The sequence below is a fragment of the Tenrec ecaudatus genome, chromosome 5, assembly GCF_050624435.1.
Source record: "Tenrec ecaudatus isolate mTenEca1 chromosome 5, mTenEca1.hap1, whole genome shotgun sequence".
Classification (NCBI taxonomy): domain Eukaryota; kingdom Metazoa; phylum Chordata; class Mammalia; order Afrosoricida; family Tenrecidae; genus Tenrec; species Tenrec ecaudatus.
In genome coordinates, this window is record NC_134534.1 from 15,631,763 (window position 1) to 15,646,434 (window position 14,672).

Here is a 14,672-nt window from a genome sequence, read left to right on the forward strand (position 1 = left end):
TGTGTAAGAGATTCCAGGGCTGAGTAAGGAGATAGGAGTTCTTAGGAGACCTACGTGCTATAGAGCCAACTGGCTCTGGAGCAGCAGTTCTCAACCTGTGGGTCTCAACCCCTTTGGGGGTCGAACGACCCTTTCAGAGGGGTCGCCAGCTTCATGACATTAGCCAAATGACAGTGATGAAGTAGCAATGAAAATAATTTTATGGTTGGGGGGTCACCACCACAGGAGGAACTGTATTCACGGGTCGCGGCATGAGGAAGGTTGAGAACCACTGCTCTAGAGAGTCCATGAATTGCGGATTAGCATCCTGGGTGGAAGGCGCCCTGGTGGTGCAGTGGTGAGCGCTTGACTGCTAACTGAAAGGTCAGCGGTTTGAACCCACCAGATGCTCTGCGGGAGAAAGAGGAGGCAGTCTACAGCTCTGAAGATTTACAGCTTCAGAAACCCACAGGGGCAGCTCGACTGTGCCCCTCGGGGTCACTGTGAGCTGTATTCAGCTCGATGGCAGTGATGAGCTGATCCAAGGGAGAAACATCCAAGCAGTCTGCCTCCGTAAAAGATGGACAGCCTCGGAGACCCCTCGGAGCAGTTCTCCTCTCTCCTGTTGGGTGGCTTTGGTTTTCATCTCCATGGTGACCGGTTGCCAGACCTTGGTCTCAGCGTTTCATGTGGGTAGCAACTTTCCAGGTAGCAGCTGAGGGCTGAGCTGTGAGTCCTGGAACACGGGAGCGGTGTGAGTGAGGAGCATGTGGGCATTGTAGGAAGGGAAGGACACGCCCTCCTACGGGGAAAGACCAGCACAGGTAAAGGGAGGGATTGCCTACGTCTGAGGCTCCTTTTGAAAACTGACAGCGATGCGTTCTAAATGTACGCCCATGCTCACTTGCCTCTGAGTGGCCACGGCTGCCTGGATCCTACGTGCTAAGACTCCAGTTGAGCTTCCTAAATACCCGTGGAAGAAAAGAGCAACTTGAGTCTTTTCTGGAAGCTCCAGATGGACCCCCAAGACTGTAAGTGGTTCTGGTGAGTGCTCTCTAGAAGGCTATTAAAATGATTCACTTCAGGCTTATTTTTACTGAAAAACACTTGGCTTACAGTTTACCAAAGCAGTTTCATTCAATCATCGTAAACACCACAAAGCCTGCTGAAGGCAGAAAATGAGATTATTCTTTGGTGAGTAGCATCCGCTATATGCAATACGCCATAATGCAACATAGGAAATGATCCCATTGAGAATAAAGAGAGGAGATGACTTTAAACCCAGACAAAGCTTCCTTCTAATTCGCTCTGGGGCCCTGAATTTTAATCAGAACATTGGGAGTAGTCTCATCCACATGGAGAAAGCCTGACTCATATTCAGCAGCATTTATTTCTCCTGCATGAGTGAATACAGGGCCGGGGAGTGCTGCCCTGCTCCCTCGCTGCCTCCACACCCATGGACTTGCTCTGGCCAATGGAATCTGGGCAGAGTGTCATGGGTCACTTCCAAGTGGAAGCTTTGGTAGCTACTGTCAGTCTCCTTGCTCTGTTTCCCTTGTCTCAGCAATGGTGGGGTCTGGGTTGATGGGAGGGGGAGGGGGGTCCATAGAATCCCTCCTGGAATCCGGGTTCAATCCATGGTGAAGTTGCTCAGGCCAGAACTGTGCCTGAGAGTGAGATCCCCACTTTTGTTCAGATGAGCCCCCAGATTTGAGGGCATCATGACAGCGTATCCTAGCCTATCCTGGCTACACAGTGTTCCTCGGGTTACCATCGAGATGAAAGAAGACGACATAGAAAACAATCTAGTACATTGGTTGGTAAACAAGAGCAGCAGAAAAACCCGGTGATCTACTTGTGAAAACCAGCCCGTGGAAACCATCTACACCACGATGGGTCAGTATGAGGCTACGCAGGACTGACAGCGACGGGATGGGTCAGTACGGGGCTTGCGTAGGACTGATGGAGATGGGATGGTGTTGATGGTTCTGACTCATAGAGACCCGGTGTATAACATAGGGACCCTGCAAGGTCCGGTGCCATTCTCACAACTGTTCTTTGAGCTGAGCCCATTGTTGCAGCTGCTGTGCCCACCCATCTTATCGAGGGTCTTCACCAAGCATGAAGTCCTTTTCCCAGGACCGGCCTCTCCTTGTAATGTGACCAGCGTCTGTGAGGTGAAGTCTCGCTATCCTTGCTTCTAAGGAGCATTCAACTAGGTCAGGTGAATTCATTTCAGCAATGGGGTCGCCCAGGGCTGTCCACCACGCCTCCCCGCTGAATAATTGAAAAGGCAGGAGCCCGGAGCCGACCATGTGACTTTCTGAGCAGCTTCTAAGGAGGCTGCATGTTCATGAGGAGCCCTGCGGCTGCCTGTGTAAACCTGAAACTTCTTCTAACTCTCATAAAACTCACTTGGATCACAAAACAAGATTTGGCGTGAATTCTTTCTCGCTTGGAGCCAAGGACTGAGGTCTATCTCTCTCCTGAGAGATCTAACAGTTACAGGATCCCTGGGAGTTGGAGCCAATTTGGGACACCTAACAATGATGACGACAACAACAACAACAACAACAGTAGTTTGCAATCCAAGCAATACACGGAGCTGACTGATGAATGCAGTCGTCATTCCCTTGTTCATTTTCCTTCATGAGCTTTGTACCTTAGATATAAATTCTGGCTACAGAACCGTATTTGTTTATCATCTGTAAATGTTCAACATCAAATTTCAAATGGCCCACTGTGAGGCTGGCCATCTCTTGGCTCTCTTTTGAACGAATAATTGACATCATTAGAAGAAAACCGACTCCACCAAGCGGGTTCTGTTTTTGTTATTATCAGATTTTACAGAGTGTCTATGTATCATTACTCATTTTCTCACTACAGCAAGGAATGGATACAGGCTTTGGAAGAAGGGCTGTTCTGTTTGCATTGCTATGAGTAATTTCACCTCTAGTAGTTCTAGCACAATTCAAACTCATTAAATCCAACCATTCAACCTCAGGCGTCTCTTCTGATTCATTATGTTTTAGAAAGGAAGTTAATATTTTTTTATTAAAAAGTGGAATTCTTTTCAGGGGTCCACAAATCCTTTTCTTTATACCTTCTGTGGGCTTTGATATTTGCCCTCCATTAAAAAAAAACACAACCAAAAAGCCCACTGCCATCAAGTCCATTTTAACTCATAACAACCTTGTACAGGGTTTCTGAGGCTGTAAATCTTGGCGTCCCGTGGATACCAAACTGCCAATGCTCAAGACCCCTATAGAAAATGTCATATTATTGGCATATAACCACACTCCTGTATGCTTGAAATGATCTCTAGATTACTTATAACGCCCAATACAATGTAAACGCCATGTAAGTAGCATTTTATGCTCCCTCTTAGCCTTTGACCATTAATTGCTCCCCACCCCCATGCCTTGAATCTCTTCACTATGTACTTGGTTGCTTCTGTGGATTTTAGGACCCACATCGCTGACTGTACTCACAAGGCAGTTGGAAATCATCTCATTCATGGTTTGTCATATGATGTTTATGGGTGGGCCTTTGGTAGCTCTCCATGCATGATTTTTATCTTGAATAATGCTTAAATAATAAGTAATGCCTGTACACGCACTTTCTGTCTTTTGATGTTGCACCTGAGGACAGTTTCTTGGAGCTCTGCTGACACCCAACAGCGAGAAATCACTCATAAAGGGCAGGGACAAGGGCAGGCTCAATCCAAAGATAGGGTCTGGCTTGCTTGCACAGGGACAGACTGGATACATTCTGGGCCACGTGAGCCAGGACTGCTGGCACATTCTTATGTGGCCAGCTGAAGGGAGGCCAATATGAGATGACATTCAGTCCATCAGAAATGAAAAGGAAAATATAATTATCATTTACAAAAAAGATCGTGTGTACAGTTTATTTTTTATGCAATTGTTCAACTCCATACTCAGATACACACGTAATTAGTGATAGAAAAGGAGGTTTGTTTTGTAAGTCATAACAATACCAATCCATTTCTTGAAAGAAAATCAGTCTGAAGGGAAATGAAATATATTTATATAATTTTTATTCTCTAAATATTCATTATTGTATACTTGTTAAATTTTCTTACATGGAAATACATAAATATTCTTATCAAATATAGATGTACTGTTCTGATAAATGTGGCTAATAGTTTTCTTAGAAGATGAATTTAGATACATACTCATGTTGTAAAACAGAAACATATTGTGTATGATAAATATTGAAATTTGTGCCCTCTTAATGTGCTTAATGCTTCATTTATTAGCATATGTAAAATATTATCAAATACTGGGCCCACTATATCAGACAATAAAAAGTGAAAGTCTTTGATACACAAATTAAAACTTCTCATGTTAGATAAAACATTAATATTTCTGGCATTACTTTGATATTTGCTATGCCAGTGATACAGTAAATGATTGCCCATGCCAACGTTACAGTAAATATGTGCTAGAGTGTATCTGTGTGAATGCTGAACATACTTTAAAGTTATAAATATTGGTGTTTACAAAACATAGGACATAACTGTACACAAATGCTGCATAGTTGAATAGTAGCTTGACTGGATTCATTCTAATTGTCAACTTATTCAAGTTCCTGGACTTTTGTGCATCATCTGGGACTGGAATTCCCCTTCATTGTTGACCAACATGTAAGAGTGCACCCTGGTGATGGCATCAATGCAGAAGCATTGCTGGCCCCCTGACTAGAGTTGCTGGATCAGTAGATGTGGATCTACAAGATAAACCAAAAAACCCAAACTCACTGTCATTGACTCAATTCTGACTCACAGCGACTGTCACTCTTTATTGGAGTAGAAAGCCTCCTCTTTGCCTGTGGAGCTGACTGGTGGTTTCAAACTGCTGACCTTTCAGTTAGCAGCCCAACTTGTAACCACTACGCCACCAAGGCTCCAGGTCTATAAGATAATCTTCTTAAAATGGATTAGAAATTTGTTGTCTTGTCATAGACTGATCCTTGCCCGGTAACCATGGATATCAGATTCAGTTGCATATGGGAGAATATAGCAGTAGTTAGACTCAACTGCCCACCCCCACCTCCACCTCTTGTTTATTAGCAAGAAACAGTGTATTTTCAGGAGACTCACTGAGATAGGGGATCTCTATGACACGGGTGGGACCATAAGAGGCATTGGTCAAGAAAGATGTTGAAGAGGTAGGAGCCTCATAGCTGAAATAACCTTGGGTGCGGGTGCCCTCATGACCTAGCATGAACTTGATTTCTGGCCAGCACATTCTCACACATTGAAGCTGGTATCACTTTCACTCTGTGCCCTGCCAGTTCCCTTCCACGGCCACACTCGCTTTTCCTTGATTCCTGTTTGTTTGGCCTCCATGAGCCTTGGCTTTGAATAACTTGTGTTGCTATCCTGAACACATGCTTACCTTGCTCGCTGGGTAATCAGTCCCTGCATATCACGGTCTATGGGGATATTGTACTTGGTGGGGTCTAGTTTATGAGAGCTTGGACACACACTCATATTAATAATATATTGCAAAATTTTCACTTCAAAGTCACCATAGAGCTTACTTAAATCAATTCTCCAGAATTTATTGCTTCTATTAAACAGGTGCTACAAATGTTGAATTTAGTTTTTTTATGATAGGTAGGTGACCTTTTTATTTTTGGTAGTCTAATGCATAAATTATATTTGAATTCCCCTCATATTTAATAACTTGGGAGTGTGTGTTCTTTTTAAAAATCATTTTATTTGGGGCTCATACAATTCTTATCACAATCCATACATACATCCATTGTGTCAAAAACATATGTACATTTGTTGCCATCATCATTCTGAAAACATTTGCCTTCCACTTGAGCCCTTAATATCTGCTGCTCATTTTTCCCCTCCCTCCCCACTCCCCCCACTTCGTGAACCCATCATCATTCATATATTATTATTATTATTTTGTCATATATTACACTGTCTGACGTCTCCCACTGCTCTCTTCTCTGCTGTCCTTCCCCCAGGGATGCAGCTATGTGTAGATTCCTGTAATCAATCCCCCCCTCTAAAGGCTCGAAAATAAACAAAAGGCTATCTAGCTGAGAAGCATCAAAGCCCACATGGAAGAAGCACACCAGCTTGACTGACCACAAGGTGTAGAAGAGACCAGTTGTCAGACATCAAAGAGCTAAAAACCATATCCGTGGGTGCTCACCTTCCTGACACAACCACTGAAGACAAACGTGTGCATAAGCAAATGTGGTGAAGAAAGCTAATGGTGCCTGGCAATTAAAAGACATAGCATCTAGGGTCTTAGAAGCTTGAAGATAAACAAGTGGCCATCTAGCTGAGAAGCGTCAACGCTCACATGGAAGAGGCAAGCGAGCCTGTCTGATCACGGGGTGCAGAAGGGACCTGTTATCAGACAGCAAAGAGCTAAAAACTGTATCAGTGGGTGCCCATCTCCCTGATACAATCAATGAGGCCAGACGTGTGCATGAGCAGATGTGAAGAAAGCAGATGGTGCCCGGCTATCAAAAGATATAGCGTCTGGGGTCTTAGGGGCTCAAAGATAGACAAGTGGCCATGTAGCTCAGACGCAACAAGGCCCACATGGATGAAACACACCAGCCTGTGTGACCACGAGCTGTCGAAGGGATCAGGTATTAAGCATCAAGGAGCATAAAATCATATCATTGAAAAGGTGGGTGGATGCAGAGTGGAGACTCAAAGCCCAAAGGTAGCCAACTGGACACCCCTTGCTGAGTGGCTGTGGGGAGGAGATGAACCATGCAGGGTACAGGGTAGCAACGATGAAACATATAACTTCCTTCTAGTTCTTAAATACTTCTTTCCCGCCCCCCCCCCCTCCACTATCATGATCCCAATACTGCCTTGCAAATCTGGCTAGACCAGAGGATGTACATAGGTACAGATAGCAACTGGAAACACAGGGAATCCAGGACAGATGACTCCTCCAGAACCAGTGATGAGAGGGGCGATGCCAGGAGGGTGGAGTGAATTTAGTTTAGTTTTGTTTTTAAAGATGAGTATGTGAACTCTGGATGGGAATTTCATCACTGAGGTATTGTAGGTGATTCATATAAGGTTTAGGAGCCCTGGTGGTAAGTGGGTTGTGCATTGGGCTCCCAACCTCAGGCTGAAAGTTCAAAATCACCTCAGGAGAAAGATGAGGCTTTCTACTCCATAAAGAGGTAAAGTCTTAGGAACCCACAGGGACAGTTCTACTCTGTCCTAAAGGGTCGCTCTAAAGAGTCAGAATTGACTCAGTGGCAGGGAGTTTAGTCTAGGATGCCTGCTCCAAGCACGTTCACAGCCGCAACAGGTGGATTCTGTAAACGGTAAAGATGAAACAAGGCTCAGGTGTGGGGCAGGTTAACAGCTTGTCATTTGCTAAAATGTTTTCAGTCTACTTGCTATAAAACTTTGTTCTACAGAAAGTACCCCTAAGAAAATCTGAGACTTAAACTTCTCAGGGTTAAACCAATGACAATAAAGGAAAATGTTCACCTAAGTCAACTTGAGGTCACCATTGATTCTCAGGGGGGATGGGGGTAATTATTCTCTGCTAATTATAGGAAACATGTAAATGAAAGCTTTCAAGTTTGGGGGTTGGGGTGGCGAGGGGATGCCTCTTCATGTCCTCCAAGAAGAGCTCACCCATCATTGGATGTAGGGATGGGCTCTTGGTCCTTTGATCTATCTCCAGTGTATTGCCTGCCCACAGTACATGCTTTCAGGTGTTTGCAGGGAAGGAAAAAGCGAGACTTGGCAAAAAGGAGGGTCGAAGCCCTCTACAGTCCTTTAGGACCCTCCAACAATCCTTCGGCTGATGGCTCCCGGCAAGGTATAGATGAAGAGGACCAGGAAGATGATGAGGATGATCAAAATGAAGCCAATGATGATGTACTTTTTGTAATTCTTCCAGATGAGATGATACAGGCACTTGAAGGGGCTCACAAACCAGGAGAAGGAGGTATCTGGGCGGCTGCGGAGGACATGGAGAAAACCAGTTAGAGAAGTCAGCATTCAGGAGCCTCCCTTGGGGATGGGAGAAGCCCAGGCTGCCTGAAGCAGAACCATCTCCAATTTTGGACAACGGTGACTCCTTTATCATTTTCAAGGCTGGCCTGGAGGAGGGGCAGAACCTAGTTAGAACCCCGCCGGAGGTCTGGCCACCTACCGTGGACCCAGCCCAAGCAACTCAAGGCCCACCCCCTTTCCCTGACGCTTCTTGACCACCCAGTTTATACGGACAGATTCCTCTCCTTTTGAATTCCCATCTCACCTATCACTTATTTGTCTTTTAGACATTCCCAACTATGACCTTTTCTCTTATTTCTTTCCCTAAGCAGATCAGAAGTTCCTGGAAAGCAGAACTTATGTCCTATATGTTTTTGGTGTTCTTCAAAATGTCTTTTCAAGTGCTGGGTACATATGGCAAGGGCTTCACAAATAATTATGAATTAATGAATAATTAAGCACCCATTGTGTTCCCAAGGACAGACACAACTTAGGTACAGAGGCAAGACTCTCATCTTGACATTTGGGTTCTGGAAGGCAATTGGACAGATAAAACTGAAAGATTCATTTTGTATACATATTTCATAATTATTTACCTACCTATCCACGTTTTCATTGCTATATAACACAGATTGACTTAAAGAGGGTAACCCTTTCCTTGAATAATTCTATTGGAAATTTATCTTAAATGAATTATTTTATAAAGGGAAAATATGCTCACAATGAAAAATATGATGCAGATTAAATGTTCAGTCATGGCAAGAGGGTGGTAAGCAAGGTAATTATGGGACATCAAGTCATCAAGAATTTTCATTACAGTAACCATGGCAATCAAACAAAACTGTAGTTAAAATTTAAATAACATTACAAAAAACAAACAAACAAACTCACTGTCATTGAGACAGAGTAAAACTGCCCCTGTGAGTTTCTGAGACTGTAACTGCCTATGGGAGTAGAAAGCCCTGTCTTTCTCTCTCAGAGCAGCTGGTGGTTTTGAACTGCCAACCTTGAGAATAGCAGCCCAATGTGTAACCACTGTGCCACCAGGGCTCCTTTGAATAACATTAGGGTATTTTTATAAGCATAATTGGAGAATAAAGAAATATTCTAGTGAAATTTATACATCAGAAATGACCAGAAAGGAATCTATGTAAAATTATTCTAAGAAAGCTTATGGAGTAGGATTATAGACAAGCTCTTCAGACATTTGCCAAATCCTTCTGCAATGCTTTTAGAATCTCTTGGAATCAGAGAAACGAAAAGTAATGTAGATTAGGTGGCTCCCTTCGGAGCTTTCCCCAGAGAGACCTTCGAGACGAACGCCCACCCCCTCTGATCGTGGACCATCGGCCTGTCCGATTTCGTCTGTCATCCCACTCACTTGGGCTTGGCGAGGGGCTCTGGCTCTTTCCTGGCTTTCCCCACAGGGTTTTTCTCAGCCTCTTCTGCTGTCACGAGGTGGAATTCAGCTTCGACCTTGCCCTGCAGAGAGAAGAATCTAGCTTTAGTGTCTAGTCACAGAGATCTCGTGGGGCAAGGTCGACCAGAGAGGAGAATTTGGGGGAGTATCAGGGAGCACTGTGACTAACTGGCTGCTGGCTGCCTTTTCAGTCCTGGGAGCAACCGATTTTAGGATGAACAATCAGACTCCTGAACTGATACCCCTGTTGAGGTTTATGAAAAGGGGGTAGCGGTGGGGTGGGTGGGGGAGGGAGTGTGTGCGTGCACCCAGCCATACGTGTAGCGTACTCAACCTCAGGGACTCCTCTGCCTGCAGTCATGTGCTACCTGCAGAAATAATACGAATGGGAGAAACGTTACAATCCCTAGGAAGGGGAGTCTGTTGCTCCCTTCTCTGGCAGTAATTCTCAAGAGGAACTGGGGGGGTCTGGCCCTTCCTTTACAGAATGGCTTTTCTGACATCCCTTCGTTCCTTTCTCATTCGCCACACAAATTGTTTTAAAACGAGTCGTTTAGCCTGGTATCCCCCCCCCCCCCTCCTCAATCAGAAACAGCTCTTCTGATGGGAAACTTGTTTTCCGTGTTATTGGCGAGGGTGGAAGCCCTGGGCTGATGAAGGATGGGTTGGACCCTCCGCAAAGACGCGAGTCGATCTTGTGCATTCCCGCGTTGCTTTCTGAGGGCTCTCCGTGTGCCAGGCGCTGTTGGAGGCACCGCGGCCTTAACAGTCCTTACGGAAAGCAGCCCCTGGGCCTCACATGCGTGGTGCAACAGATCCGCGCTTCTGCAGCAAGCTGGGAGTTCTACTTCCCAGAGCCGAATCAAGGGAGTAATTACATATTCAGGAAAGGGTGTATGCATAAAGCACACTCATTATTCTTTGGATGCTCAAATTGTCTTACTTGTCACAATGTCTTGGGTTTACTTGGTGTTTCCTGCTCTAGAACTGGGGGTAGCCACTTCTTCAAAGACCCCCTCCCTAGTGTCATTTAGCAGGAAGTGGTATTTTGAAAGCAGTTTGTACTGAAATGATTATACATTTGGTCCTTAGAGGAACTGAAATATATTTGGGAAAAAGCCCAGGAGTTTGCAATGATGCAAACAACAACCACAAAACCGTGTGTGTGTGTGTGTGTGTATTTGGGGGGAAGATGTCATTTGCCACCATTTTTAGTCCTAAAATTGATGGTTAAGGGAGAGAATTAAGTTCCTAGTGTGTCTTTTGGGGAGGAGGTTGTCAGTTTTTGCTAGTTGATGAAGGAAAGCTCATCTTAACAGACAATTGGCAACAAATCGATGGCAAGATATTGATTGATGGACCAAAGAATGACAGTGAAAATGGAGAAAGGGAAGGAGTGAGGAATAAAGAAATGGCTAGGAAAAAATCATTTTACAGCCCCCCACATACAGGGAATCCTGACGTGTGATGCATTTGTGTTACAACCACCTGCACTTATAAGTAAGTGCCTGGTTTAATGTGTGTGTGTAGCTGCGCATCTTATTGTTAGTAACGTGTGCTACATGCAACGTTGCAGTGGGGGATTTGCTGGTATTCTCATTCGCAGACTTTTCCTCACGGATGTTCAACACGATGATTTTCTACTCAAAACAGGGCCCTGTAGCAGGCTACGAAAGCAAACAAACAAAAGAGATATTTGCCTTACGTCAGAACCAACTTACATGGAGCCCAAGGAATGGAATCCTGTTGCATCTCGGGGACTACCTATATACATTGTTGCATCCAAACCTGCCGTATCCCAGGGACTACCTATATACATTGTTGCATCCAAACCTGTCATATCCCCGGGACTACCTATATACATTGTTGCATCCAAACCTGTCGTATCCGGGGGGACTACCTATGTACATTGTTGCATCCAAACCTTCCGACAACGCTGGAAGGAGGGAGTCTTTCCACTCTTATTTTACAGCGAGGAATCCAAGGTTTGGTGATAATTTGTGTTATAAACCAGGACCAGTGCCTAAGCCCTCTGACACCAAATGTTATTTATTCCTTTACTACCATATGTCCTTACGTGACCCCTTTTCTGAAAGATTTCCCAGTGAATAAATGCGCCTTTTCTGAAATGCTGAAGAGAGATTTTCTTATGTTGCGGTGGCTGTGGCAGGGAGCCCTCGTAGCATCGTGGGTACGAACTGCCTGTTAACCCTAAGGTCAGGAGCTTGAACACACCAGCTGCTTGGCGGGAGAAAGATGAGGTTTTGCGCTCCTGTAAAGACTGAGCCCCAGAAACCCACGAGGGCGGTTCCACGCTTCCCTGCAGCATTGCTATGAGTCGGCATCTACTCAATGACACTGAATCTGTGCTTTTGATGGCTCTGGTGTCAATCAGCATAACCTCCGATCTCCACCCAGGGACTGGCCTTGGGCAGCTTAAAGAATACTATATGATAGCAAGCCCAGCCCAGGACCAAATAAAAAAGCAAACTCACTGCCATCAACTCCAGTCTGGCCCTTAGTGACACTCTAGGACAGGGGAGGACAGCCCCTCTGAGTTTCTGAGCCTGTAAATCTTTACAGGAGTAGGAAGACCGGTCATTCTCCGGTAAAGGTGCTAGTGGCTTTGAACTGTTAACCTGCGGATCACAGCCCAGTGCATAAGCACTATGCCACCAGGCAGCCCAGCACAGGCGTTGAGTAAATGGGATTTGGGTAGACTAGTCTGCACTTAAAACCAGGTCCTAAGATTTATTTAATTACTAGGCATGCGACCCTGGGTTAGTTATCTGCCCTCTTTACGTCTGGCTCTCCCGGGAGTGTTTAAAGCATGAGCCACCTGAGGTTGCTTTGAGGAACGTCTGACAGCCCGCTCCTTTACAGCCTGCTGCCTGCTGTCTGGCAAGTATAGGGCCACCTGAGAAAACGTTGCATGATTCTCGCTCAGCCCTGTGGCACGAATGGAAACATGGAGTTTAATGGCACACATCTCCCACCCTTTCCAGAAACACCCACAGATCCAGAGTCCCACCAGAGAACCATCAAGGGAAGAAAGGGGAGGAAAGCATATGGCTGTATTCTGCCCCAGGACAGGCCTCATCCGTGAGTCCCATGAAGGGCTGGGACTGATGGTCCCCGAAGTGGCAGGAGGCAGGTCCTTACTGAGGGCCTGACACAGCTGGCTCCTTACCCAATCCTTCTCCCCACGGGGCTCCTCACATCCTCTTTCAATCATCAGAATTCATCCTAGCACCAAGCAGAGATTTTAAACTAATACTATGCTGCAAATGTAGTTTTAAATCCTAGCTGGGGCAGGTGGGGGGGGGTGGAGTTGACAGTTTCAGAGACAATCTATTCATTCAATGCCATCTGTGGGTGGAACAAAATGGTAAGGAAAGGTCGTGGATTATGTGGAGGGAAAGCAGCTCATCAGGAAAGGGCAAATACTATATGATCCCACTTAGATGTAATAAGCAGTTAGATAGAGACCAAAGGGTTTTTGGTAGGTGGGAGGGAAGGGAAAGGAGGAGTCATTTCATGAGGGGGGACTAAATAGCTGTTAATAAGAAGGGAACAGAAAGGCTAGCGGCTGCACAATGTGATGAATGCCGCCAGTGTCGCTGAATTAGGTCAGTAATGATGCCGAATCGGCTACTGTTTCGTTGTCACATACATTTGCGTTTGTGCTAAACACACCCGCTCTGAATTGGTTGCACTGCATATACCACTTATGGCTTCAGGCTTGACTAGCGGATGCCTGGGGAGGCTGCTGAGTGAAATGAATAGACATACCTTCTACAGCAATAATCACGGCTTATTCCAATTGTAAAATATTATAGTTATGGGGTGTGGGGCAAATATTGGGCTGCTAACTGCAAGGCTGGTGGTTCAAATCCACCAGCTGCTTTGCAGAAGATAGATGAGGCTGCATGCCCCCGTAAAGATTTACAGCCTTGAACACCCTATCTAAGTTTGCTATGCATTGGAGCCAGCTAGGTGGCACTGGGCAATCCTTTAATGCCATGTCAGGAGCACACACAGAGTTTAATAGAAAATGCCTCCTGCCCATACTGAACACATTTGCTGGGGGGTAGGGGATGGGGAGGAGTCCCATGGATCCAGGGTCCCTGAGAGAGATGGGAAGAAATGGCAGGACAGCATAGGACATGGATTCTGCCCTAGGAATGAGCCCCTGGTGGGAGATGAGGCCCTCTCACTCATTCATGGTGGGACGCATGCTGATCAAACCTTTGAGAAAAAGGCACTTTGTACACACAAGCTACCTGGTTAGTCATCCTCTACACCTAGGGATTGTGAGTAGCTAGATGGAGAAACTAACTCAAAATTCAGAATTGTGCACAATACACAGAGCTTATTCTGGGGATGCTCGGACTTGTCTACATGTCAACATGGGATGCCTCAGACTTGCTGATGCCATGAGGTGCTGTAGAGTCCATCTAACTCGTAGCTCCCCGTGTGCGGCACCAACCCCACAATCTTTCCTGTGTCTGGCCCATTGTTGGCCGCTGTGTCCGTCCGTCTCATTGAACAGCTTCGCCTTTTCCATGGACTCTTTACCAAGCACGATGTCCTTCACGGACTAGTCCCTCCTGATGTCATGTCCAAAGTACATGAGATGACGGCTCACCAGCCTCTATCCAAGGGAGCATTTTGGCCCTATTTCTTCCAAGACAGAAGTATTTATTCATTCCTGACATATTAAATAGTCTTCACTAACACTATAATTCAAAGGCATCAATTCTTCTTCAGCATTTCTGACTCATTATTTAGCTTTTGCATGCATATGAGATGGTTAAAAATCCCATGCTTAGGTCAAGTACACCCAAGTCCTCAAAGTGACATCTTTGCTTTTTAACACTTTGAAGAGGCTTTTCACAGGGTTGTTTTTTTTTTCACAATCAAAGATGTTATTTGATTTCTTGATTGCTGCTTCCAAGAACATTAGCTATAGATCCAAGTACAATAAAATCCTGGACGACTCCAATCTTTTCTCCATTTATAATCATGTTGTTGATGGGTCCAGTGTGGGAGTTTTGGGTTTTTTAATGTTGAGGTGGAATTCATAATGAGGATTATAGTCCTTGACCTTCATCAGTATGTACTTCAAGTTTCTCTGCTTTCAGCAAACAAGGTTGTGTCCTCTGCCTCCTGAGGTTGTCCATGAATTGTCCTCCGATCCTGATGCCGGCTCCTTCATGCAGTCCAGCGTTTCAGATCACTTGC

At 45.3% G+C, this 14,672-nt stretch overlaps 1 protein-coding gene across 1 annotated transcript in view; it reads right to left on the reverse strand.

Annotated features, from left to right (window-relative positions):
- Positions 1-7,789: 7,789 nt before the first annotated feature.
- Positions 7,790-14,672, reverse strand: part of FER1L6 (fer-1 like family member 6) — a 133,401-nt gene continuing 126,518 nt past the window's right edge. The window contains exons 39-40 of the mRNA XM_075550578.1: positions 9,390-9,490; positions 7,790-7,973 (exon numbers count right to left, since the gene is read on the reverse strand). Coding sequence (XP_075406693.1) covers positions 7,790-7,973; positions 9,390-9,490 — 285 coding nt within the window. The remainder of the gene's footprint in view (positions 7,974-9,389; positions 9,491-14,672) is intronic.